Consider the following 25,584-nt stretch of genomic DNA (forward strand, 5'->3'; position numbering starts at 1 on the left):
GGGGGGGGGGGGGGGGGGGGGGCGTGGAGAAGACAGGAGGGAGTTTGGGACCAACTTGAGCTATACAGTAAACTCAAGGCCAGTGTGGTTTATATAAGACAAATTGAGTCCTGGTCTCAAGGGAGAGGGGGTAGGAAACATAAGTGCTTATGAATAGCATCCTCATACAACAAGGTGGCCACGACCTGTGAGGCCAGGTAGCTTGAGTTGAAAGCTGTCTGGAGGACTTGAGAGCTCTGTGCTTTGCTTTTCTCATTTGGAAAAAAAAAAAAAAAAAAATCAAACAAATAAACATACTATTAAGTGCTGCTTTCAGAAATGAGCTAGTTTAAGGTGGAGTGGCAGACTGTCTAGTTCTATGGCTGAAACTGTTTAGAGTGAACAGTGGTGGGTAGGCTGCCTGCGAGCCACTGCTCTAGAAAATGTGTCTATTGCCCCTCCCTCCCCAAAACATGACTTAGGTGTACATACGCTGCTAAGTCAGTTTTCCTCGGTGTATAATTTATTCCCTCTTCGAGGAGGGCTGGTGGAGGTATAGGCATTTTGTACATCAACTCTATTTTTAAAAACAGATTTATTATTTTATAATTTATTTGACTTTAATTTTATGTGCATTGGTGTTTTGCCTGCATGTATGTCTGCGTGAGGGTGTCAGAAGTCTTGGAACTGCAGTAACAGGCAGGTGTGAGCTGCCATGTGGGTGCTGGGAATTGAACCCAGGTCCTCCAGAAGAGCAGCCTGTGCTCTTCATTGCTGAGCCACTTACTTTATGTGTGTATCTGCACATGAGTGCAGGTGCAAACAGAGGTCAGAGGTGTGGAAGCCCCCAGACTAGGCTTTACAGGCAATTTGACCTCGGATAACTCTCCCTCCGGGGGATGTCTCTGGCCCGTGCAAGCACCTTCTTCACTCACGTGCACACGCCTACACAGACACATACCAACGAAATGGAAATAATAAAACAAGTCTTACAGATGTGCAGGATTCATTAAGTCTGTATCTTGATGACTGCAGTTGGTTAGAACACATCAAGAATAAACCCAGTCACCAACAATGCATCAATGCTGCACTGAAGAAATCAAGGCACCTCTCTCTGGTGTCACTGGACCACCAGCAAACCCAGCCTGAAATTCTCCACTGTCATCTCCCTGTGTCTTCCATCAGCCCGGCTGTCTGCTCTATGAGTCTGAATCTGTGCCTGCCTGAAGGCTGTCTTGTGACTCTGTCCCCATGTCTGTGTTTTGTTGGATCTGTGTGTGCATATGAGTGCTCCAAACAAAGAACCTCACTCTGTATTTACTGAACAGCGCAGAAAGCGTCACATGACAAAGGGATGAGGGACATTGTTCAAAAGTCTTGAACAGAGTTTCCAAGGGATTAAGTTACTGACTCCAACTGGCCACAGCTGACCAAAATAACAACAGTATTACAAGCATCCCTGTTTACCAAGCACTAGCAGTAGCTTGTGTTCAATATTTATCGTAGATATTCATTTATGAGAAAATTTTTTGGCTTATTTGCTGTTTCCCGCAAATGATTATCAGAACACTAGTGTATCACTGGGGGTCAGGGGCATGAGAGAGTACAAACTTGAGATTGTATCTATGCATTAGCTTAGGGAAACCCAAGGCAAGGAAGGCTGGCTGTTACATTCTTCCCTTCAAGGCAGGTTAAAGAGGCTGAGCACACAGTAGGACAGCAGTCCTGAGTCTTAAGTGACTTTAAAGTGTATTATTAACTCTGACTGTGAGGTCCAGTGAAAGTTCCAGTCTCTCAGAATGGAAGAGACAGTTTCAGAATATTGTATTCCCCAACAGTGAGAAGCAAGAAGTTACAAAAGGATGTCAACTAAGATGAGTAAAGACCACAGTTTCTTCTACCGTTTAAGAACAACAAAGACAACAACACCTTCCAGCCAATTAGAAGAATTTACTATAATTGCTAAGCAAAAGAAAGGAATGTCTTAATGTCGAGTGAATTTGAACTGAACTATTTAGACAGGCGTTTCCTATCTAAAACTTTCCGGATTCCAGTAATGTTCGTTTTATGTATTCAGTATAAGAGAGGCTGATATCATACATCAAAAGGTTTTACACCGGAGCTGGGGATATAGCTCTGTGGTATATGGAGTGTGTGCTTCCCACACACACAGCCCTGGATGTGATGCCCGACACCACCAAAAGGAAGCAGGATGTTCCAAGCCTGCGAACACCCGCAAGGAGCTCACGGCTAACGAAAGGAAATCATTTTCTTCCAGGGTGTAGCCTCTGGTACGGTGCCCGTGCTCCTGTAAGCAGCTCTAAGGAAACTCACTGGGTTATTAATAAAAACAAAAATATGAAAGCAAAGGGGAGATTAGTTTGGAGGAGGAAGGATTAGTTATGGAGAACGGGACAAAAGGGCAGTGCGGAGTGAGAATGACCAAAAGACATCATGATGGGGTACAGATGAAGACTACCGGTATGATGAGACCAGTGTTGTGTAGAGTTAATATATGCCAGTAAAACATAAGACTACAAAAACCAAAGTCTGTGACTGTTTAGATTTTGCCATAAAAGTTTACCACCTAAGATATAAGGCAGGAAGTATATTATAGAAATGTTAATTTGTTCTTTCACAAAAATATAGTATTTGTTCTCTGAGGGAGAAATCTATATGATGGCTATATTTTGTGGACTGTATGCTTCAACAGACAAAGGACAAAAAAAGGGAGGTTTTTTTTTTTTCCCTCTTCTATTCTGTCTTGCTTCGCTCCCACTGTGTGCATTGTTCATGTTTTAGCCCTAGATTCTAAGAGCCAAGCACTATGATGTATTGGGGATATAAATTAGGGAAAACAATGAGTCCCCACCTTCAATGATGTATGTTCCTGCCTTGGGCCACCAGTCACCCCGTCCAGCGACATGCTGAGTGCCTTATTATACTCTGGAGATTCAACCACCAAAAAAACCAGAAACGACCCCCACCCTCGTGCAGCTGACCACAAACCGAGAGCACAGCAGGAATCTACGTGAAGAACAGACAAGGACGGGAGGGGACAGAGTTCAGAAATGACTGAGGAGACAATGACATTTGAGCCCAGCCACAGGGAAGCTGGCCGGCAGAAAGTGGAGGGAGGAAAGGTAACCCAGGTGACGTTCTTGGGCTTCAAAGGGCTCAGGACTTGGAGAACTGGGCTACTCCAAAAGAACCACCAGAGTGAAGACAAACAAGAGGGTTGAAGAGGCAGCACAGTGCCGACCCACCAGGCACAAAACCCAGCATTCAACGTCCAAATTCACATAAGCCAGGGAATGCAGACCTCAAGGATGCCCTTTAGATGAGGCAGGAGGATCAGAAGTTCAAGATCATTGCTGTCTACATATGGAGCTCAAAGTCAGGTCTGGAAGGCATGAGATCTTCTCCCAGTGGGGGCTGGGGAAAGGGCTGGCTGGACAAGTGTTTTGAAGGAGTGTCTGAATGAGCTTTAGAGTCTCCTTCATACCCACCTAAATTTGGGGGGTAGTAATACTTTCACAGTAGACACAGGGTACCTGTCTTCCTTAGCAAAGGACAAAATGGAGAGGTGCCAGCTGTGAGAATACAACTGGAGATGAGGTCTCACCCCAAACACGGGTGATTAATTACAACCAAGCCCCCACCACGCTGGCTGTGGTGGGTTGAACAAGAATGGAACACATCGGCTCCTATATCTGAATGCTGAGTCATCAGAAGAGACACTATTAGAGACAGTTTGGAGGTGTGGCTTTTTGGAGAAGGTGTGGCCTTGTTGGAGAAGTATGCCACTGGAAATGGGCTTGAGGGTTCAAAAACGGGGCCAGGCCCCGTTTCTGTCTCCCTCTCACTCTCTCTGCCAGAAGATTAGGATACAGCTCTCAACTGCTTCTTCAGCACCATGTCTGCCATGCTTGACCGTGCTCCTCACTATGATGATAATGGACCAAGCCTCTGAAACCATAAGCAAGGTCCCCATTAATACCTTCCTTTCTTCATAGGTCTCTTCAAGGTAGGAACAGGGACTCAGAACACTATCCAAAACCAAAACTGTCCCATTTAGGATATACTGCAGGCCCTCCCATGAGACCCTGAATGGCCTCTCGAGGAAGAGCTGACAGAGCCCATCCCAGTGACTACATGGGAAGATCATGTGTGTGTGTGCACAGACCTACAGTCAGAGCTTTAGAGCCTCATTCATGAAAACAGCATGCTAAAGTCCACATGCCAGGGAACTGGCTGCTATTGCAGAGGACCCGGGTCCAGTTCCCAGTACCTGCATGGTGGCTTACAACCACCCGTAACTCCCGTTCAAGGACCTGATGCCGTCTTTTGGCCTCCACAGACTACAGGCCCATAGTACACATACACGCATGCAGGCAAAATACTCACATACGTAAATAAATAAATCTTTTAAAGTTATTTTGGAAAGCATGCCAGAAGACGGTAAAAAAACGAACATAAAGATGCAGTGGAACAAACTCAAAATAAAATGAGAATATTTAATATTCTCAAAAGAAAGGTAAATCAGAGAGCTTTTGAAATGCAGGCCCTGAAACAAGGCACAAGGTCTGAATCAGCCCGTGACAGGCTAACATCTTGTCTTCCATTTTCTTTCTAGCCACTGACAATGGACACAATTAACAGGTAAGCCTGGAAAGCCAAGAGTCATCCATCTCAGCAGAAGTTCTTGGATTGCCTAGCATGTAGGCTGCGATTTCAATCACTGCCTGCCCTTCTGGAGTCTTCCTCCTAACAAATGAAATTAAGGGAAGAAAATCGAGCCCGGCTCCACCTCGATGGCCTCTGTAGCCTTCTTTTATTTCCACTCCTTCCACAGGAAGGAAGAAAACTGATTCTATCATTTCCCTGCAGATTAGGTTCCTGCGGCTTCTCGGCAGCCTGCTGTTCTGAGTGACCAGGAGCCAGGTCAGCATTGTCCACTTGACAAGCCCCGGGGGCTGTTATGCTCAATCGGAAGCCTGGGAGGCTTTTCTTGAAGAACCCAGGGAGCCACGTGGGCGGCTGCTTATTATCTCAAAGGGTAGAGAATAAACTTCACCAGGTGAAAGCACCCGAAACTATCGTCTACACACTGTCGCAGGGCTAGGGTCCGTGTGTCTTCATTATCTTGATGCTATAGATCTGCAATCTATCTAGACCTGGCTAGAAATACAAACTAAGGCGCCTGACCTAGATAAGGAGGAACTGCTTCGGTAAGTGGGATGTCATGGGTAAAAATCTATACGCTGTGATGAAGGTTCAGGGGCATTCTTAGTACGGCAGGGAGAAGAGGCAGGAACGCCCTTCTCTCAGAGTGTGATAAAGAGACTTTAGCATCCATGCTACAATAGCATCTTTTTTAAAGATTCATTTATTTTAACCTTAGTATACAAGTGTTTCGACTGCAGGTATGTCTTGTGAGGGGGTCAGATTCTCTGGAACTGGAGTGACAGATGGTTACTAGCCACTGTAGGTACTGAGAACCAAACCAGGTCCTCTGCAAGAGCAGCCAGTGTGATGTGGGATTCCCCCCTGTATGCTGTGAATAGGACTGGTTAATTAATAAAGAAACTGCTTTGGACCTACAGCAGGGCAGAACTTAGCTAGGTGTGGGAAAACTAAACTGAATGCTGTGAGAAAGAGGCAGAGTGAGAGAGAGGCCATGTAAGCCACTGCCATGTGGAGATACAAAGATGAATGGAGATGGGTTAAATTAATATGTAAGAGTTAGCCAATAAGAAGCTAGAGCTAATGGACCAAGCAGTGATTTAATCAATACCGTTTCTGTGTCATTATTTTGGGGCTGAGCGGCTGGGAACCAACAAGTGGTTCCTTACAACACCAGTGCTCTTAACTGTAGAGCCATCTCTCCAGGCTCTCAGGATGGAAGTATAACTTTATAATCTCATTTTAGGATTATGTAGCAGGTACCCCTGAAATAACGTGCTAAATGAATGAGTAAAACAGCATCGACTATTCTGAAGGAAGATGGATTAGAAGCTCTGCCTTCAACAGTGGCACTGAGTCTTCTTAGGCACACAGTGCCTATTAGGGCTGAATTCATGGTAAAGTGTAAGCTTTTGTGAGGTACTTACACCACAGACCATCCTGCAGTCAACACCTGGATCCTGCCAAAACGTAACCCTCACCAAAGAAGACAACCAACCATGATACAACATAGTCATACATATGTGTATATGTCCATGGCACTACATACATATGTGCATATATACATACTGACACATATTATGTACAGATTAAGTGAGCGAGGGGCTAATTTGGAGACTCAGTTGTATTAGGTAACCTCATACATCCTTTCACTCTCAAGACCTTAAGAATTTCAAAACCATAATTCTGTCAAGAATATGGGATATTTGAGACTTGACAGGACCATAACATATGAAACTGGTGGGTTTTTTTTTTTTTCAGTGTGTGGTACAAGAAGAAAAGTGAAGCCAGGTGATGGGTCCTGGTCATCCGACACACTACAAAACCCTCTGAAGCTTATCATAAGATTTTTTTCCCCATTTCTTAATTATGAGCCATTGAAGATGGCTCTGTAGCTATTCATTATATCATTAAAGGAGCATTGAAAAGAGCAACCAACATTTTGTCGGCTAAGCATATTTATAATTAAAACTTATGGTTATTAATTATATCAGCAAGCTTTATAATTCTTATGTCTTAAAACTCTAAGCCAGGCATAGTGGTGCGTGCCTCTTATCCCAGCACTTGGGGGGTAAAAGCAGGTGGATGTCTGAATTTGAGGACGGACTGGTCTCCATAGTGAGTTCCAGGACAGCCAGGGCTACATGGAGAGATTCTCTCTCGAAAAAAAACCAAAAACCAAAGTAAGAAAACACTTAATATGATGCAGTGTTATAAAACACATACGTGTCTGTGTGCTGGTATAAGAAAAGCATTAATTTGATATGTAAAATGCAATTCCAGAATGGTTTTTAAGTGGAGTGGACTATATACAGTTTTGGAATCCACATCTGGCCAACTTTGGAACCCCGTAACACATCATCTCATTGGTATCTTTACTGAGGAGCTTCCTTGACTTAGTGACTAGGAAGGAACTCACCTTTGCAATTAGTTTCCTACCTAAGAAAATTCAGAGCATGTGTGATACCGCCCTCCACTCTCCTAGGGCATCATCCTTCCTCTCTTGTGCTCCGTCCTGAAACAGACTGAGACAGACTGAGACTCCACTACTTCCTGGCCTTTGGCCTCAGGAGAGCGACAAGCCCTCCAAGTTCCACCTGGCAGTGAACGCCTACCCCTAATCCAGTCGGGTACAAGTCAGCAAGCTGCAGCAGCTACGATCTCGATCTTCATCAGCCTCAGTCCCTAGTCCTGAGGCGCGATACACACGCGTGATACACATTCAACTCCCTTCGAACCCGCAGGGCAACCGACGTGCCATCTGCACCCCCAGTGCTACCTCACCAACTAACACCCCAAAGCTAAGCCTGTTCTCTTAACGACCAGGCTGTCTTACACAAATCCAATCACCTCGCTTCGTTTAATTTGGACTGTCTGTGTATTTGGCAATGATATGTCTACTCAGTCCTTAACTTCTTTTGATATCAGTGTTCTTTCAGCTTCGAGGTCGAAGATGCCAACAATCACCATCTCCTAGGAGATCTCCAGAAGAATCCCCAACCACCAATCAAGCCGTTCCACATGGCCAGGTCGCCGGTAAGTCTAATACACTCAAACGAAAAATGTTCTTCTTCACACAAGGGCTTCAAGAGGGAGCCAAGTCAGGGCACTGCCACCTTCTAAGATCCCAAACAACTGCCACTCTTAACTAACTCCAGGGCTGCTCCTACTTAATCCACCTCAAATGCCACTGAGTCTGCTCCTGCTCTCTCTTCTGCTTTTAAGGTCCTGGTTCACAGCAGCCTGAACTACGTGCGATTGTCTCCTTGCGTAGCTGGCCGTTCTCTTCATCACGGTCCCGGTCTCTAACTGCAGGATCTTACCCACACATTTATTTTTGGCAGTCCTCCTCATCACAGCCCCCCGATCGCTTCTCATGTAACATTAGTGTAGAAATATGTACGTCAGCTACGGTGGCTCGTGTCTCCATTCCTCGCACTCGGAAAGCACAGTTGGGTCAGGAGTTCAGGGTCACCGCTGGCAACAAGGCAAGTTCAAGGCCAACCTGAACCACATGAGACCCTGACTCAAAACTCATAATTCAAAGAATGAGATGCTCACTAGGGTAAGTTTGCTATAGCCTTTACACCAGTCTGTAGAACAGTCCAGCTTCTTTTTCCTGTCCTGTTAGGTTTTATTGAGCCACGGGATTTCCACCTGTGCAGCCACGTCTTTCCTTGACTTACCTCCACGAATTTATCAGAGCGGATTCTGAAGCCGCTGCTGCTGTCAGGATCAGCACTTTACAACAACCCTAGCCCTTAAATGTGTTCAAGGATATTATTCCCTTTCGAAACTTCGTATTATACCAGCTAATGCAAAAGTTAAAAAAAAAAAAAAAGAAAAAAGAAAGAAATGAGATTTATAGACAGTTCTACTCACCAAGGGTTCGGCCATTACAACTTCAATTTTCTTTTCAGCTTGAACAGCAAATTCTGCAAAGAGGCTCTTGATGACATATTCACCAGGCTTGACGTCGGGGTCAATCGTGATGTTTGACATGATGCTCTTCTTTCTCCCCGGAGTGGGATGCAGGCTGGAGGCAGCGCAGAACTTATTCACTTTGCTGACTGGAGCTGAAGCTAAAAGTCAGAGAAACAAAAGAGCCCTGTATGAATAACCGGCTCCGCGGAGCCTACTCCATCCACCTCAGGGAACTCGCATCGCGCCAAGCCCTCCCCAACTCGTCTCGCTCGCCGGCCATTCTCCCTGGTTCCCTTTCCGGGCTTGCTGCTCTAACATCTGCCTCGCCCCGTGCTGCGTTTACTACGCACTGCAATTTCTCCACTTTGTTCAGGTGACTTCCAAACCATCAGGCATTCTCATCGGCTCTGTTTGGGCCTAGATGATTCCCCCTGTACCTAGAAGTGCCTGGCACACCGCAGGTGCACGACAAATACTTATTGAATAACTGGACTCTGGTCAGATGGTCCAGAGCAGTGGTTCTCAACCTGTGGGTCGCGACCCCTTTGGCAAAACCTCTATCTCTAAAAATATTTACATTATGATTCTTAATAACAGCAAATTCACAGTTATAAAGCAGCAACAAAAATAATTTTATGGTTGGGGGGGGATCACCACAACACGAGGAACTGTGTTAAAGGGCTGAAGCATCAGTGAGGTTGAGAACCACTGTGCTAGAGTCATGAAGAAAATTAAAGAGAAAGCAAAACAAGTACATGAAACAGGAGTGGGGTTGGGAGCCGAAAGGTGATACCCCGGGAAGCATGCGCAGGAAAGCTGAAGAAGCCACAACTAGGCGCAGGCCTAAACGATGGAAAGAGGAGCAGAACAAAGCAGTGGGGACTGAACACACGTGGACAGAAGGACAAGGGGCGGGCCTGGGGTGGAGGGGGATGAGAGGAGGGTCAGCACGCAGAACACAGAGGGCCCTTTAGGACACCATGAAGAACCTTTCCGTGGAAGGTATTAAGGTGGCTTGTCCTTGTAAACCTCTCTGGCTCCTCTGGAGAAGGAGTCTGAGAAACCCAGACACAGCACCAGGGATGCCAGTCCCGAAATCCAAGTGAGATGACCGAGCTTGGTACAGAGGATGTGGAAAGAGAAGGCTCTGAGCTTTATCCAGTTCCTGTGCTGCTGATTGATGTGAGGTGCAGGAACCAACAGTAACTCACAGTATCTCAATGACCGTCTCAGAGGACGCTGGGCCGTCTAACTCAGACAATGTGCTGTCTGGAAGGAGTAAGGCCTATGGGGCTGGATGGAAACCCTGCAAGCCTACCTCACGCCTGCCTAAACTCAACCGGTCACGTCCGTCTTCCCAGCCTGAGGCTTAATACAAACTACTCTACAGCAGCAGGCATGACTTCTCCTGGCCTGGCACGCCCACACAGAAGTCTGTGCTTCTCCTCTACCAACTCATCTCCAGCTCCTGCCCTCTCCATAGAAGGAGCTATCATTTGATTAACTCCGTCCCTGAAACGGGGAAGCAGAACACAGTGACTCAAACACTGAATAGCTATGGATGTATATATTGCGATAGGAAATTTGCCCCAAAAGATACCGATTCAAAGCCTAAATTGCATTTTTAGGTCAAAGAAGAACTGAGTCTAAGTGGGGCATTGAATGCCTGCAATTCCGGCACTCAGAAGGCTGAAGGAGTCAGGGTCATGAGTTTGAGACCAGTGGGGTGGGAAAGCGGTCGCTAGGCCAGCCTGTGCCACACGGTGAAGGAGGTGGGGGAGGGCATCTCAAAAAATTAAAAAAACCTGCTCTATAAAATACAGCATGGGAGAATTTACTTGCAAAATAAATTTTCCAAAAAATTTGCAAACTGCTAATATCGAACCAAAAGACAAGCACCTTTTATTAGCACCAAGTCAAAACACATTTTGTATTCCAGAATTAAAATTGTATCATAAAAAACAATCCACGACAAAAATTCGCAGTCCTTGGAACAGAGCACACATTATTCCAACAATGACCTGCTTGTCTCTGACGCATCACAACCCAACATTGTGCATTATCAAGGAGGGAATCCGTCAACAAGTGTCACTGTGGAAAAAGTCGCAGATCTTAAATTTCTAGAAATTATTTTTGGCCCCGTAAGAGCCGCAGACACTTGTCATCTCAAACTGCTGTCTACTCGCTTCGAATGGAACCATGGTAAAAGCTCTAAGACAGCAGATCTCAACCTGCGCATTGCGCCCCTGCATCACGCAGGATCAGACCCTGCATATTGTTACATTAGGATTCAAAGCAGTAGCACAGTCATGATTATGAAGCAGCAATGGAATAATGTTACGGCTGGGGGGTCACCACAACACGAGGAACTGTACTAAAGGGTCCCAGCATCAGGAGGTTGGGAGCCTCTGCTCTCAGGGATCATGACGTGTGAAAGACACGTGCCAAGGAAATCAAACTTCCAGGGAAAACTTCATTTCTAAGTTGAAAACTCAAAAATTAATGAATACCAAGTGTTTATGATTAAGCACGCTAAAACAATATTTCAGTTTATCTTTTAGTGTGCTTTTAGCAAACCGTTGTTGTATTTACTACTACAAAACAAGGGTGTGTGTGTGTGTGGGGGGGAATCATCTGGTTGAAATGTCAGGCCATAAAACATCCTAATAACAGAGGGTTAGAAAAAGAACCTAAATTTTCATAGCACAGTTAAACGGAACACTGCACAAGCAACTGAGATGATATGATCCAAAAACACGAGACGGCACGAAAAAGTATACAAAAGACAACCTCAGATTCAGATTTAAAACAACAACAAGAAGAATATATTCACACAACCAAACTGGGAGGCAGGCAAATACTGCAGCGTATCATACAGAGAGTTAATCACTTTCATAGTCAGTCACAAAGCACAAATGGATGACTTAGAAAACCACCAGTTCCTTCCAATAGACCACAGGGCAGAAGACAATGAGCACGGGTAAGGGGTACGTACGTAAGAGCCCAAGAGGCACAAAGTCATGCTCGGTTTTACTGATTTACTAATAACAAGTAAGAACTAGACATTCATCTTCTGTCTAAGTGCTGGGAGGGTCAGACAAAGCAAGCCATGGGGAGCAAGGCCGTAGGCGAAAGGTAACCTCATCCTCCATGGCCTCGCCATCAGGTCCGGCCTTCTGTGCTTGGCTTTCTACCCTGACTGACTTCCTCCAGGGATGGACTGTTTACTGTAAGCTGAAGTGAAATAAACCGTTTACCTATCCTCGAGGACCTTTTGGTCATGGTATTTTATCACGTTAACAGAAACCCTAGCCAAGATACGCATGACATTTGACTGCTTGAGTTAAATTTTTTTTTGGGGGGGGTGGGGGGAGGATTCGAGACAGGGTTTCTCTGTAGCTTTGGAGCCTGTCCTGGAACTAGCTCTTGTAGACCAGGCTGGCCTCGAACTCCCAGAGATACGCCTGCCTCTGCCTCCCAAGTGCTGGGATTAAAGGCATGCGCCACCACCGCCCGGCAAGTTAATATTTTTTAATATTAAATATTTTAAAAAGTTAAATATTTTAAAAAATTTAAAAAGAACTTTATTCTAGTATTTAAATTTTTAATTATGTATATGTCTGTTCATGCAGTGCTCAGGGAGGCCACTAGAGGGTGCTGCCTCCCCTGGAGCTGGAAATACAGATTGTTGTAAGTCGGCCAATAGAGGTGCTGGGAATTGAACTCATGTTCTCTGGATAAACTGAGTCATCTCTCCAGCCCAAACAATAGTATTTCTCTACATGCAATTATAGAATCCTGTCCACGAAGGAATAAAAGCACACATGTTAAAGTGTAAGTCTTAAGAACATGGCCCAGACTTGAATTACAAACAGAAGAATCCAATAGCACATTAAACACTCTTGGAATATAAACCTACTGATCACAAATACCTATATTAGAATAAAGCAAGAATTAAGTGTTTTATATCTGAGCACTTTTATTCTGTAGTTCATTCTCTGTAGCACTGTGCTGATATAGTATACACAATAAAACAGCTGTCATGTTAATAAAACACAAGTAAAAAGCAAATAAAAAGAGACATAGCCCTTGAACCGTGTGTCTCTGGGGTCATTCTAACAGTGGGCTCTGGGGCTGTTTGAACGCATGGCTCAGTAGGCAAAGGGCTTGTTCTCAGCCTGAGGACCAGACTTCAATCCCCAGCACCCATGTAATGCCAGGTATGGAGGTGTGTATCTGTGATGCCAGTGCTGGGGGGGGGGGGCTGGCAGAGACAGCTGTGTCCCTGCAGCTCACTGGCAGGCCAGCCTCACCCAAATCAGGAGCTCCAGGTTCAGTGAGAGACCTGCTCAAAAATAAGGTGGGAGGTAATCTAGGAAGGTACCCAACATTGACCTCTGGCCTTCACACACACATTCATGCACTCATGTACATGTATGCATGTGCGTGCACACACACACACACACACACACACACACACACACACAAACATGCCCCTCTGTAGGTACAGGTTCATACAACTCAGATACATACAGTTCACACATTTATATAGGGGTTTATGTGATATGGAAATGTAATGGCTCCATAGAGTTGCTTACTATTATAATCATTATTGCTTATACCAACTGAATAATAAGTTTTGATAACCCCCAAGGGGAAAAGGGTTTAAGGTAAATGGCCTTAGAACAAGAATTAAAAACAACAATAAAGACTTCACAAGTCAAAAGCAAACTAGTTTAAAAAAAGCAAACCCAGGCCAGAGAGTGATTTCCTGGCCACCAATGAACTGATTCTAAAGTTTGTACGGCAAGAGAAATAGCTCAGAAACAAGCAGCACAATGTGGCAGGAGAATAGGGCCTGGGGACTGTCGCTATCTGACTTCAGGGCTTATTATAAAGCTACAGTCATCAAGGCATTGTGCTGCTGGCAAAGGAAGAGACAAACAGATCAAGGGGCAGAACAGACAGCCCAGAAATAGACCCACACAAGTACAGTCCACTGATCTCTGACAAGGGAGCAAAGGAAAGGCAGCGAATAAGGACTTTTCAACACACGCGGCTGCAACAGCCCGACACCCACATGCCTAAGAAAAAAAGCAAAAGAATTTAAACAGAACATTTAGCTTCCACAAAAAAATGGAACATACAGACCTAAACATGAAATGCAAAAACTCTCTTATCTCCGGGAAGACGGGAGAAAAATGTAGGTGATCCTGATGTCAGTGCTGCCTGTTGGGACACACGCCAAAGCCAAGATCCACGAATGGAAAGGGGAAAACTTATTAACAACACTAGTCACACACACACACACACACACACAAAATCAATGACGAAGATCAAAAGACTAGCCCCGAGGAAGAAAAAAAAATCTAATAAAGAATTTGCTTGCAAAATATATAAACAACAATGGTAAAAAAAAAAAAGGAAAGAAAGAAAGAAAGAAAGAAAGAAAGAAAGAAAGAAAGAAAGAAAGAAAGAAAGAACCCAACATAAAAGCAGGCACTTCACAAAGACTCACAGATGTCAGGCGAGAAGATGCCCATCCCAATAACGTCCCTAAGAAATGGTCAACAGCAAAGTATCACCGCACAGCTCCTGGAGTAGCGGAACCCCCAGGCCGACCACGTCTTGAAGGAAGGGAGACAAGCGGGAACAGAACTGTCATTCGTTGCCGGTGGCAAGGCAAGATGGGGCAAACCATGTGGGAAGAAGGCTCGGTACTTTCTTACAAAACTGAACATGTTCTTCCTGCGATACCCATCGCCCCTGCTCACGGTTCTCACGCGTAGGAGCTAAACTGTATGTCCATACCACAACCTGCACAGTGCTTACAGTTAATTTGTAACAGCTTTGATGGGGTCACCAGAATAGATGCAACCAACCAGGATATTCTTCAGCGGGCGGGTGGAGGCATCCACACAAGGGGCTACTGCTTGGCATTTTCATGAAGCTAGCCATTGAACCACCAAAACCAGAAGAATCTTTCTAAGATTATTACATTATTTACTTATTGCGTATGTGGTGGGGGGAAGAGTGTTCCATGTCACTGTATCCACGTGGAGGTCCGAGGACAACCCATGAAAGTCAATTCTCTCCCTTGACCATGTGGGTTCCAGGCATTGAACACAAGTCACCAGGCTTGGCAGCACCTGTCTTTACCCACTGAACCATCCTGCCTTCCAAGATGGAAGGATCTCAAAGTATATTATTCAGTGGGCAACCACTCAACCAAATTCCTGGGGAAACCACACCGAGGAGTAAACTGGTTCTAAATCAATCTCAACTTCTCTCTCTCCTTCCTTCTTTGCCCTTTTCTTTTTCTTTGCCCTTTTCTTTTTCTTTTCTCTTTTCTTTTCTTTCCTTTTCTTTTCTTTGAGACAGGGCTTCTCTGTGTAGTCCTAGCTTTCCTAGAACTCGCTCTGTAGACCAGGTTGGCCTTGAACTCAAAGATCCACCTGCCTCTGCTTCCCAAGTGCTGGGATTAAAGGTATGCACCACCACCCAGCTAACTAGCTCCAAATTAGTATTACTTGTCACACGGAAGAACAAATTCTGATGCATGCTCCTGCCGCAGCTGATAAGAACTTGCCTTTGGGAACCTTACTGCCTCCAGAACTGCACAACTGCCAGTTCCTTATCCTCTAAGGTCCATCAGACTTTTTTGGTTGAATCTTTTAACTTATTTACAATGCAAAGGTCTAAAAAATGAGAAAAGGCTCACTTTGAGAGATAAACATATCCCTGTATTTTGCTGTAACTCTTTCTTTGCTCGTTTATTCATTTTATTCTAGTCCATTGTCTGCCTCGAAGTTTCTCTGGCTACTACTGCAGATTGTCTTCCAAGATTTAACTAGTTCTTCCGGGTGCGCTTACTGAAATTTTGTACTGGCTGTATCACCAGAAAATAAATCAAATCCATTCTTTTTGTTGGTGGTGGTGCCCCCCCCCCCCGAGACAGGGTTTCTTTGTAGTTTTGAAGCCTATCCTGGAACTAGCTCTTGTAGACCAGGCTGGCCTCAAACTCACAGAGATCTGCCTGCCTCTGCCCCCGAGTGCTGGGGATTTTTTTTTTTTTGTTTGTTTTTTCGAGACATTCTTGAATATGTGTTTGGGCTCCTCGTTCTGTGGATTATCACTCTGTTTCTCTGTTGGCTCCAGGCTATTAGTTACTGTGGCTTTGGGGCAGGGTGTTACATCTTGTGCCACACCTTCCTACATACAAACTGCACTGCTGCTCACACTGCTAGGCTATACACATCTCTACACGCTAACTTAGGGGAAAAAATATAAAAAGAACATGTAGCCGGCATGGTGGCTCACAACTTTAATCCCAATATTCCGAGACTGACATAGGCACATGGATCTCTGCAAATCTAAGGCCAGTCTAGTCTACATAGTGAGCTCCAGGTCAGGCAAAGCTACATGGTGAGACCCTGCTTTAAAAGAGAAGGGAAGAGGAGGAAAACTAAAGTCCATGTTCAGAAGCTGAACACATATCTCTATCTTGTTAATTCCAATCCAGAAATATTCTGCTTCTCTACTGTGTGAATGAAATCATTTTTCCACACTAGTTAGTTCAGTCGTTTTCTCCTCATTCAACTGTAACGGGTAACATTGTTTTATTCAACTGTAACGGGTAACATTGTTTTCTCCTCATTCAACTGTAACGGGTAACATTGTTTTCTCCTCATTCAACTGTAACGGGTAACATCGTTTTCTCCTCATTCAACTGTAACGGGTAACATTGTTTTCTCCTCATTCAACTGTAACGGGTAACATAATTAAAACTTTTGCTTGTTCTCTGAGCAGCTGTTTCAAAACTGTTTATTTATCCTAATCGAAACTATTTCCACTAAAAACAGTTTCTAAACATAGAAGTCCTGTGACATCTCTGGCATGTGTTCAATTTTTTTTTATTTGAAATCTTCCACAGAAATATTCTATATTCCAGAGCTCAAGGAAAACGAGCCATCTTCTAAATAACCCATTACTTACTCAGCTAGAGAATTCCAGTTATGATGGTCTTGACTCCGTATGGAGCTCGGCCCAAGCCATCCTAGAAACCCAGAGATAAGGCAGTATTTAAAGAATATGCTGGCTGGCGGGCGTGGGGCTCATGAGGCCCCACAGCTAGCTGGGAGCTACTGCCAATTGAGGGCTGCCGGGCCAGGGAGAGTCAATTTTCTTCAGGGGTGTGGCTCTTGGTGGGTTGCCATGCCCCAGTGGCTGGCACCACACCCATGTGCGTAAGAACAGCACTAAATTGACTCAGTGAGTATTAAAAAAAAAAAATAACTTACAAAGGCCTGGGATGAAAGGTTGAAGCAGGAGGATTTGCAAACTCACCACCTGCATTACACAGTGAGACCTGATCTCAAATAATGTAAAAGGCAGCGTGGAAAGCTTTGGCAAGTTTACAAACTTGGCCGGAAAAGCAGTGCATGCCATGGTCCAGTTAAGCAGCGTAGCACTGTTAACCCTGGGAAGGTTAACAGAGAAGCCATGGTGTTTGTACCGAGACCCTGGGAAAGCTGCCTCAGGAGTAGCCACCAAATCAGCAAGTCCACTCAAGATCGGAAATGCAGTCATATAGATTGGTTTCAAAGGCTTTGCTGGCTGAGTGCTTCTCAGAACAGAGCTAAGGGGTACCCCACCCCCACCCGAAGGCCCAGTGAAATATCCCATGGCTGCGATGGCTGTGGCTCAGGCAGGCCCAGGTTCAGCTGGTACTGACGGCAAAACCTGGCACCATCCACAGGACGCCGGCTGTGCAAGCATGCGGAATACACAAGCCACAGAGTGATGGAAGCTTCCACCAAGATTCCGAGTAAGCATGAGTCCCTTCAGCTAGGCCTAAGGAAGGTGAACTGTGAAGTCTGGATACCCCCAAGAATGTAGAGGTGTCGGCATGGCGCAAAACCTCTTATAGCAAGCTGCAGACAACCCGCAAACACCTGCCCAAGAGACAAGTCACATGCAACGAATGAGGCCAGAAGAGCGAAACATGCAAACCCTGGGAACCCACTCCCCCCAAACACGCAAACCCTGGGAACTCACTCCTCCCAACAGGCCCCATCCTCCACAGGAAGCACTAGGATTTAGTGCTGACCCCGTGCTTCTGCCCCGCCTGGGGCCAGCGCCTCTAACCACTTTCCTAGTTCTGGCTTCTGAAATAGCTTGCTCTGTGCCTGTAACTTGTAAGGGGCACACGTAACTGGGAAGTGTAATTCTCTCTGATTTTTTTTTTTTTTTTTTTTTGCAAAGGCTCACAGTTAATTTTGCCTTCGGTCACAAAGGAGACCATGAACTTGGACTTTTGGGCAATGCCAGATCATTATTAACACTGTAGGGACTTGGGTACAGATGGGAAACATTTTGTACTTGGGCACAGATATGATCCTTTGGGGCTGGCATCAGAATGCCACAGTTCAGATGTTAAGTGTGGTGGCGGGCCTGGTTCAAATGGTAGCAGTACTGAGGAGGGAGGACATGGGGGCATAAGTAGAAGCATTCCCCCAGGGAGCTGCGGGACCCTGGCTAGCCTCATCCTCTTCCTTTCTGGGTCTCTGCTTCATCACGTGGCCCTAACAGAGGCTTAGAAATGGTGGGCTCATCCAGCTATAATAAATCCTTTCTCTTTACAAGCAATTGTCTCAGGCATCTTGTTATGATGAAAAGCGGATAAGTTTCAAGGCGTAAAACCCATCTCTATTAAAAAATAGGAACAAAATAAAGATGCTGACTTAGGCCTTATTGTTCACTATCATTCTGGAGGCTATAGGTAATAAGCAAATGCAACAACATAAGAAAACTGTCTGGACAGTGGTGTCAAACTTCTTTAACCTAGCATTCAGGAGGCAGAGGCAGGTGGATCCCTGTGAGTTTGGGGCCAGATTGGTCTACAGAGCTAGTTCCAGGACAGCCAGCAGTACACAGAGAAACCCTGTCTAGAAAAACCAAAAGAAAACCGAATCACTCTCATAAATATTTTAAAAATACGCAAAACTTTCTATACTATAATTATCAAGAAATAAGGATGGATTAAAAAAAATCTTCCACTCAGAAAATAAGAGGAGAAAGAGTTGTTTTAAAGCATGGAGAATTTTACTTTTTAGCCCTGCACAGCCGTGTCTGGAATTCGTTCTGTACACAAGCTGCTCTTGGTCTTCGTGGGAGAAGGTTCTTTGAGTGTAGCGACAGCAAAGACTTATAACTAGTCAAAGTACTGAGAATAAGTAACCGTGAGTCTCAGCCATCAACACACAGGGCACTCTACCGAGGCTCAGGGACCATCCCGAAAGAGGCAGAAAGGATGCAGTAAGGAGCAGGATGGGGAGGAGCACTGTAAAGCGCCATCTTCTGGACGTTCTGGGACACTGCACTCATGGGAGGCACGAGCGCCGTGCAGTGCCGTCTTCAGGATTTAATGGGCCCCTGCACTAGCGAGTTCACAGTAGTTATGGGGCGGGATCAGTCTTCTTTGGAGATGTAGCCACCGGCAGGTTGTGTGTACCCCAGCAGATGACAGCACACCACTGCATATACTGGGAGCATAGAAGGGACTCATGAGTTACTTTTTTCAAAAATGAAGAAGACATGAGGTTGGGAGGTGGACATGCCAGAGGGGAAGCTCCAGGGTAACTCAAAGGGTTGATATGATCAAAATGCATTGAATATATGAATGGGATTCTCATTAAATAAAAGTCTCACATGTTGCTTTTAAAAATTCATGACTTGTAGGACTTACACGTAGACACTACAAGGATTTCTTAAAGGAGATAAAAGAACACAAGGAAAACATATTTATGATAAGACAGCTTAATGGAAGTACCAACTCCCATAGAATTAACATATTAGCATAATTCCAATTAACTTTTCTACATGATTTTCTATCTAGGTGATACTGGAGGGAACTGTATTAGCGTATAACTAGAGGAATACACTTCTGAGAAATGCCACGGAAGCTATGTTTTTAAAAATACAAAGAATAGTCAGGCACGGGGGGTACACACCTTCAGAGGCAAAAGGGTCTGAGTTCAAGGCCAGCCTGGTCTACAAAGTGAGTTCTATGACAGCCTGGTCTACATAGAGAGACCCTGTTTAAAAAAAAAGAATACTTTCTAAATTTGGGGATACTAAAATTATAATAAAAATACAGCAATAATCAAGATAGACTGTCACAATACTACAGATCCTATATTCAAAAACTAAAGCACAGATGGCCATGAAGTTTAAAATTAATTTTCAAAGCCTAATAGACAAGCATTTTCATGTGTAATCCAGGCAAAAAGGAACTACTAGCCATGATAGAATAAATAAAACTATTTTTAAAAACTGCGTCTAGAGGGGGCTGGAGAGATGGCTCAGTGGCTGGGAGCATTGCCTGCTCTTCCAAAGGTCCTGAGTTCAGTTCCCGGCAACCACATGGTGGCTCACAACCATCTGTGGTGGGGTCTGGTGCCCTCTTCTGGCCTGCAGGCATGCATGTAGACAGAATATTGTATACATAATAAATAAATATTTTTTTAAAAGCTGCATCTGGACCAGGAAAGTGGCTGAGAAGGTAAAGGTGCTTTCCTGATGTGGGAGTGTCATATATCAATCTGTTGATTTCATTGGTTAAGTTATAATAAACCAGCTGCTTGGCCTCATGGCTTGGAACATAGATGGGAGGAGTAAACAGAATAGAATTCTGGGCAGAAGAAGAAGTGAGGTCAGACTCTGCTCTGCTTCCGGAGAGACCGGACAGCTCTGCTGGAGCAGAGACGCCATGCTCAGCTCTCCCGGGTAGATGCGATAGCTCTGCGCTCTGAGGCAGACGCATGAAGCTGAGACCCACGATGGACGTAGGCTAGAATCTTCTCGGTAAGCGCACCTTGGGGTGCTTACACACATCATTAGAAATGGGCTAGTCCAGGTGCGAGAATTAGCCTGTAAGGGCTAGAGTTCATGGGCCAAGCAGTTCTTTAAATGAATACAGTTTGTGTGTTGTTATTTCGGGCATGAGCTAGCCAAGCGGCCGGGGTGTTGGAGACGCAGCCCCGCCGCTCCATATTTCAACACTTTCCATCCAGCCTGACCCCTGGGGCTCACAGGGGGGAGGGGGAGAGAGAGAGGGCTCAACCCCTGTAATCGGCCATCTGACTGCAAGACTCCTACTGTGAGCTGCACACCCCAACACACACCGAGGAATGAATAAGATATAATAAAAACAACTTAAAAATTTTATCTAGCCCCACAAACCACTTAAGATACTTAAAGAAAATAATACCACAAACTAAGAAAGAGCGATTTTGAAAAGTACTGATACATGAAAGGAAATATAAAGCGTTCAATGACGCATTTGAAAGCACCATAAAAAAAAGACGACGCTGTGGAGAGAAACGGGCAGCAGACGGACAAACCACCCAAAAAAGGCGAACTAGCATGGTAGTGGGATTTAACTCTGTATGTGAGAATATCGATCACATTGGCTGAACAGAAAAATCGTGGCTACTGTGGGGGAGATGCAAGGAGTTAGGACACCTCACACACTGCTGGCTGAGGCAGTGAGCACTCTGCGCCAGCTGTGGGCATGCTGGCCCTGCAGCCCTCAGCATGGTTCGCCGTGCAAATGAGAATTCACCCTATGAGCTTACTCAAGGACAGCGAGGGACCACAGGCCAGTTGCAGCACTACCATCCACTTGGCGCGTTCCTCAGCGCAAATTAGGAAACTGGCAAACCCCTGAAAAGAATCTATCTGTAGCACGATTTATTATCACTTCACCCTCTGAGAGACATTTCAGATCCATACTTGGCATTCTGGCAAAGCTAAGCCTCCTGGCTTGATGCTCAGCCCTGCTGCCCATCCCCGGCAACGTCCTAAATCACAAACAGACGTAGCGGAGTTGGGGTCCTAGCATCCTAAGTTTCTGGAAGCTGCTAACAATGAGCGTAAGAAGGGTCACTGCCTTACACTAAAGAACAAAGACTCAACACTATGACCGCATTTAAAATTAATTTCAACCATTGCGTTTCTGAAGCTCTGTAAGTACAGAAACCTGTCATATAATATTACAAATGATTCCACCAGGTAGTACGGGGATATTTAAATAGCTGAATGTCATGGAGCATGAGCATAAAAAACAAAGGACCAACCAATAGGACACGAGACAAATACGATTCTCTTATTTCCTATTAGAAATCTTGATGAATTGGCTTTTTCAAGGTTTTAACCATTTTGATCACTGTCCATGTTTTCAACTGTTTATCTTGGTGCTCCATCCTCCTCTGCTTGTCATTATCTGTGATTTCAGGGGCAAAATTTAAATTATATACTCTAGAATAATTATCAATTCTCTACGCCTTATGCACATTCTTTATCTAGTCTACCTATCAACTCTTAGGTTTACTTAAAGTCACCCACTACTCCATTTTTTTAAGCTGATGAGCATGTACGTGGTATCTACATATCCACATGTGGCAGAGTACACATATGCGTGGGGTATGTACTGGGATCACAGGCAGCTGTCACGCCTCCCTGGCTTCCCTGTGAGCTCAGGGGACCAGAACCCACGCACATGCTCAGGGGATCAGAACTCACGCGCATGCTTCTATGGCAAGTTATGGTCAGCCGTAAGCCGTCTGCCAGCCCCTGGCTAACTTTTGAGTTTAGAAGCTGGTAATGATGTCTGCCATACTTTCCCAAATTCTTCCTCCTGGGAGATGAAGGGGCAGACCACGCCCCGTCCCAACCACAAGAGGCTCCGTGTGCCAACCAATAACTCGATCGCTGAGCACACTCAAGACCACTATATTGGAATCATCCTCTCTGTCTCCCGATCGTAAAGATGAGTCATGCACATCCTGTTCCAAACTTTTATGAGAAACAGCTTAAATAAAAAGGTATTCATTAATTGTGTGTAGTGTGGGTCTCCGCTTGCTATAAGACTGTTAGTCAAGTATCTGTTAAAAATTATTATTCATCTCTTCATCCTACACTAATTATCATGTGCTAATCAGGTAATTGAAAATACAACTTATAAAGCAATTTAAATGCTTTCCTACTGTGAATTCTGGCCATATGTAAAATACCATACCTTCCCAAGGAAAGATCTAGTCCTTTAGTTTTAGGCTTCTAGGATCTGGAGAGAGAGTTCAGCGGTTAAGAGTACTGGCAGCTCTTCCAGAGGACCCGGGTTCAATTTTCAGCACCCACATGGCAGCTCACAACTGTTTGTAACTCCAGTTCCAGGAGATCTGACACCCTCACACAGATATACTTGCAAGCAAAACATTGATGCACATAAAATAAAAATAAATGGGGCTGAAGAGATGGCTCAGTGGTTAAGAGCTCTTCCAAAGGTCCTGAGTTCAATTCCCAGCAACCACATGGTGGCTCAAAACCATCTGTAAAGAGGTCTGGCGCCCTCTTCTGGCCTTCAGGCATACAGACAGAATATTGTATACTAAATAAATAAATAAATAAATAAATATTTAAAAAATAAAAATAAATGAATAATTTTAAGAAAAAGGATTTGGCTTCCAGAGCCTTTCCTATTCACTCAAGTGGATTTTTCTGTAGTTCTCTTTCTGAAGGAGATAAAAACTTTCCTTCTCTAATGGCTAAATTTTAAAAAATAGAAAATAATAATAATATGAAAAATGAAAAACAACTCGTACAGTCCTGGGACACCACACCATCTGTAAAAGGCTAGCCAACCATGTCTAGGAAGTTTCTTCTTAACAGTGAGGAAGATGCAAATACGCTTATTTCTAGAAGAGAAGCTCAAGAGCTCCACCAGCAGTGGGATGTACCATACACCAGTGACGTGACAGCCTGGACACTGGTCATGCCTACAGTGAGCCAGATGCCGCTCAGGCATCGTGTTTGAAATCTAAGTCATCAGTGCCAAGGGCATCCAGAGGAGCTACTGGCTGCCAAGGCTTCTGCCCCACAAAGGTGCAGAGGGATGAATGGCAGCCACGCTGAGGACACGAGAAGTCCAATAAGGAGAGACAGAACACGGTATCTGCAAAGTAGGGTAGTGACGAGGGGTCCAGCAAACAGGTGCAGAACGCACAAGAACAGGAAGCAAGCGGACAGGAAGACATTCAACCAGGGCTCAACCGTGGAAAGGACCCATGGGTGGATTCGATAGGGTTACCGTTTTTTCCAGGTTGTCTGGCTTTGTTTTCTAAAACCACAAGAGCAAAGCAGACACCTTTTTTGCAGGAAGTGACCCAACAGAGTTTGACAAAGGAAGGTTGCAAAGGAAGAAAGAGCAGGAACTAGGGGTCATCACCCCTTTCACAGGGGTCACCTAAGACTATCAGAAAACACAGACGTTTACCTTACGATTCATAACAGTAGCAAAAGGATAGTTATGAAGTAGCAATGGAAGTAATTTCATGGTTGGGGGTCACCATAGCATGAGGAACAGTATTAAAGGGTTGTGGCATAAAGTTGAGAACCACTGGCCTAGAGGGAAGGGTGCGTTAGGACCAGAGTCTGCGGTGCCCTTGGGCTGGTGGAGAGGCAGCTGGATGAGTGAACAGGACTCTTCTGGGCTCCATACCTTAGCACAAGACAGGACCCACCATCTGACAGACGACAGTTCATAAACCACCTTAACAGAGGGCACAGGAAAGGGGACAGTCACAACCGGCTATGCTTTATGAAGCAGGCACTCAAAATTTCACAGGGAAACCACATTGAACTTTGTGTAGAGTCTCAGTCGCCCACAAACGCAGTGGCATTCTTGTTAGAGTTTCCTGATTATGTATTCCATTCTTTTCTTCCTTTCCTTTCCTTTCCTTTCCTTTCCTTTCCTTTCCTTTCCTTTCCTTTCCTTTCCTTTCCTTTCCTTCCTTCCTGCCTTCCTGCCTTCCTTTCTTTCTTTCTTTTCCTTTCTTTGTTCTTGTTTTTGTTTTTGTTTTTTTGTTTTTCAAGACATCTCTGTGTAGCTTTGGAGCCTGTCCTGGAACTTGCTCCAGGCTGGTCTCGAACTCACAGAGATCTGCCTGCCTCTGTCTCCCCAGTGCTGGGATTAAAGGCCCAGCTTTCGTATTTCATTCTTATACTCTGTTCTTATTCTAAAATTTAGCAGGTTAAAAAAAATAATAAACACAAACATTCAATAAGTAACCGGCTATACTTCTTAAAAACCACAATATTATTTTACCAAATGAGGTAGGTCTAGTTTAAGGATTTAGAATAATATTTTTTTTTAAAAAAAAAAAAAAAGATAAAGCAGGCTTGACTCCTAAGGCCAGTCCTATCAGAAGCACATCACAAAGAGCTCACACGCAACGGAACACTGAGCTGGCTTCCTGTCTAGGATCCATCTCCTAAAATAAAGACTTCTCTGCAGGGATGATAGGGGATTTGGGCAACAAGCAGGGAGGGATTGATTATTTTTCATGACAACCAACATGCAGTCTCAACAGCTAAATCACTGAAATGGGTGGCTATGGAAACGCTGCCCTACAGAATGGCCTCAGAGGAACCTCGCTGACAAGACCCAGCACCTCCCATGTCACAGCCAAGACTTAGTGTTCTACCTCTTGAATACATCTTGCATCTATGACTAAAGGAGCTAACATTCTGTAACGGACTTAGAAGAGCATCTTCCATAAAATAATTCTGCATTTGTTTGTCACATAAAGACACTGCTCTCTGTTTAACCTTCCTCTCACGCGCCTACCACAGAAGCATTCTAACTCATAGCCACACACAGTGTGTGTCTCTCTCCACTCTCTCCCTTCCCCATCCCACACCAACGGACACTTGATTAAACTGACTCGGCCATTGTCATCAATGGTTCCCCATTTAGTTTCAAATCAAAATCCCTGAGAAGGTTTTCAAAGATCCTCTGTGGTCTAGCCCCAGCTACCGATCCAGCCTTGGCCCCCACTCTTCCCCACTCCTGACGCTCCAGCCAAGCCAGCCACAACCCGTCCAGTCTCCTGCACTTGATAGCTCTTCTGTCTATTCTACGCCTTTTCCTGAACT

The 25,584-nt window shown here is 44.8% G+C and overlaps 1 protein-coding gene across 9 annotated transcripts in view; it reads right to left on the minus strand.

Annotated features, from left to right (window-relative positions):
- The window catches only part of Fryl (FRY like transcription coactivator), a 224,196-nt gene that overhangs the window by 106,132 nt on the left and 92,480 nt on the right, over positions 1 to 25,584 (minus strand). For all 9 annotated transcript variants that reach the window (XM_050149644.1, XM_050149641.1, XM_050149639.1 and 6 more), the window contains one exon: positions 8,548 to 8,747. In XM_050149644.1, the coding sequence (XP_050005601.1) occupies positions 8,548 to 8,747 (200 nt within the window). The remainder of the gene's footprint in view (positions 1 to 8,547; positions 8,748 to 25,584) is intronic.

This window comes from Alexandromys fortis, unplaced genomic scaffold (genome assembly GCF_014885135.2).
Source record: "Alexandromys fortis isolate MF-2015 unplaced genomic scaffold, M_Fortis_MF-2015_v1.1 scaffold_0, whole genome shotgun sequence".
In the NCBI taxonomy this organism is placed as follows: Eukaryota; Metazoa; Chordata; class Mammalia; order Rodentia; family Cricetidae; genus Alexandromys; species Alexandromys fortis.